The 2,036-nt window shown below is 59.3% G+C and overlaps 1 protein-coding gene across 5 annotated transcripts in view; it reads left to right on the top strand.

The window, feature by feature from the left end:
• The first annotated feature begins 409 nt into the window (after window positions 1–409).
• Window positions 410–2,036, top strand: part of PNPLA6 (patatin like phospholipase domain containing 6) — a 34,676-nt gene continuing 33,049 nt past the window's right edge. For 2 of the 5 annotated variants that reach the window (XM_025191816.1, XM_025191817.1), the window contains exons 1-2: window positions 415–687; window positions 1,443–1,524. In XM_025191816.1, the coding sequence (XP_025047601.1) occupies window positions 656–687; window positions 1,443–1,524 (114 nt within the window). In that variant the 5' untranslated portion in view covers window positions 415–655. Of the gene's footprint in view, window positions 688–1,442; window positions 1,525–2,036 lie in introns of all 5 variants that reach the window. The other 3 variants (XM_025191813.1, XM_025191815.1, XM_025191814.1) reach the window with 3 other exon arrangements.

Raw genomic sequence — 2,036 nt, 5'->3', positions numbered from 1 at the left:
CTTTGAAAATCCTTGCAGTTTTGGGGGACCTGGTGGGCAGGAATCCCTGGTCCAGGTGGGGCTGGGTAGTGTGGGCTGCTTCCCAGCTGTGTACTGAGGGCAGAGCTATGTAGTGCCCCATGGGGAGTGGGGCTGGAGCTACAGGAGACTTTGGAGCTATCTACTAGGAGCAGGGCTAACACTGTGCTGAACAGGAGGGGCTGAGCCCAGCCACAAGCTCTGGAGATCCCTGCTCTGCTGTTGTCACAGTGCCTTTTCAGAATTGGGCACCTTGGGGCACAGGTGCTGCCTCGACAAAGCAGGCAAGAAGTGTGAGCGGTGTATCATTGCCCTGCACAGAGCTGACAGTGCCTGCAGCCAGGTTGCAGCTCTGCTCAACTTCCCCTCCTTGAGGCCCAAGAGGAAGTACTCTGGGCTGAGCTGGGTTGCATAATCCAGTGGGATGTGGTGGGGGTGGGAATAACTTCCCCTTTGCAGGCATAAAACCCTCTGGTACAAGGTGAAGCAGGCACTGCAGTTCTGGGGAGCACCAGGGTTTTAGCTGCTTGCTCTTGGCCTGGACCTGTCCTGCCTGGGGTGTGCAGTGCTTTTGGCATCCCACAGTCATTGACGCCGGTAGCTGCTTCCTCTTCCTGAGGCTTTGGCCTTGGTGGGGATGCTGGGGACAGCTAGATTCCAGCCACTGGGGTATGTACAGGGGGCATGCTGGCTGGGCGCCTGGGCCCTGCATTCAGGGCCTGGAACCCCATTATCCTGGTAATGCATCAGAGCTGCCCCTGCCCTGCCTTGTAGCTTGGCCCCTGGCCCCCTGGTGTGGGCAGGACATGGCACTCTCCTGGCTCTGTCCGGCCTTGCTGCATGCCTGGGCCACGCATGGCACATCAGCTCAGTGTGAGTGTCTGGTGCTTGCTATGGTCCATGAGGCTAGTTGTGGGTGCTTGGCAGGGCTGGCCTGATGCCCAAGGGTGTGTGGACATGGCAGCCTTGAACACCAGCAGCCAGAGGGAGGCTGTGCAGTAGGAACTTACCAGGGGCAATTAATGCCTGCCTCCTTGGTGGAGGGGATGAGCCCTGTGCTGTCAGTCTGTCTGTCTACAGCCTTCCCTCCTGTGCCTGCCAGGGTTGCTCTTTCCTGGTCTGTGCACAGGCTGGAGGTTGAGGTCACGGTGATTGTGGCCTGGGCAGCAGGCACCTGTGATCTGTGCCTAGGGAGGAGTGGGCAAGGGGCAGTGGAGTTAGCCTGTCCTGGTGGGAACCGGGGCAGGCTGGTGGGTGGGGCCCAGGCCTGGACCTGCTGGGGTCTGGGATTGGAAAGGGACAGTTGATGCCTTGGGATGGCACTGTGGGAGGGGGTGGAGCAGAGGTTGCTCCTTGATGTTGTGGGTCTAGGAGCTGTTCTGGGGTCCCTTGTGGCTGCTGTGACCGTCTCTGCTTGTCCACAGGCTCCTCTATGGGCTGGGACTGCCAGTGGGGCTGGCAGCAGACATGGGGCAGAGTGAATCGGAGCCCCAGGAGGAGAAGGAGGTAGGTACTGCCGGCAAGGGCAGGGAGGGCAGGGGGTACCTTGTTTGTGATCCTGCAATCACTAGGGCGAGCTGGTTGCCTGATTTCACCCATGCTGGACCCCCCACAACCTGCCAGGATAGGCCAGCTGGGCAGGGGCATCATGTGAGGGCTGCCAGGGCATTCAAACATTCAGCAGAAGGCTGTGCTGCCACTGACAAATGGAGGATGAAGAGGCGGGGTCTCTAGGCAGGGGGTACCTTGTTTGTGATCCTGCAATCACTAGGGCGAGCTGGTTGCCTGATTTCACCCATGCTGGACCCCCCACAACCTGCCAGGATAGGCCAGCTGGGCAGGGGCATCATGTGAGGGCTGCCAGGGCATTCAAACATTCAGCAGAAGGCTGTGCTGCCACTGACAAATGGAGGATGAAGAGGCGGGGTCTCTAGGAGGTTCATAGATTCATAGATGTTAGGGCCGGAAGGGACCTCAATAGATCATCGAGTCCGACCCCCTGCATAAGCAGGAAAGAG

The sequence above is a fragment of the Alligator sinensis genome, unplaced genomic scaffold, assembly GCF_000455745.1.
Source record: "Alligator sinensis unplaced genomic scaffold, ASM45574v1 scaffold909_1, whole genome shotgun sequence".
Lineage (NCBI taxonomy): Eukaryota > Metazoa > Chordata > Crocodylia > Alligatoridae > Alligator > Alligator sinensis.
Note: the sequence above shows the minus strand (reverse complement) of the source record. Positions and strands in the feature narration are given on the sequence as shown.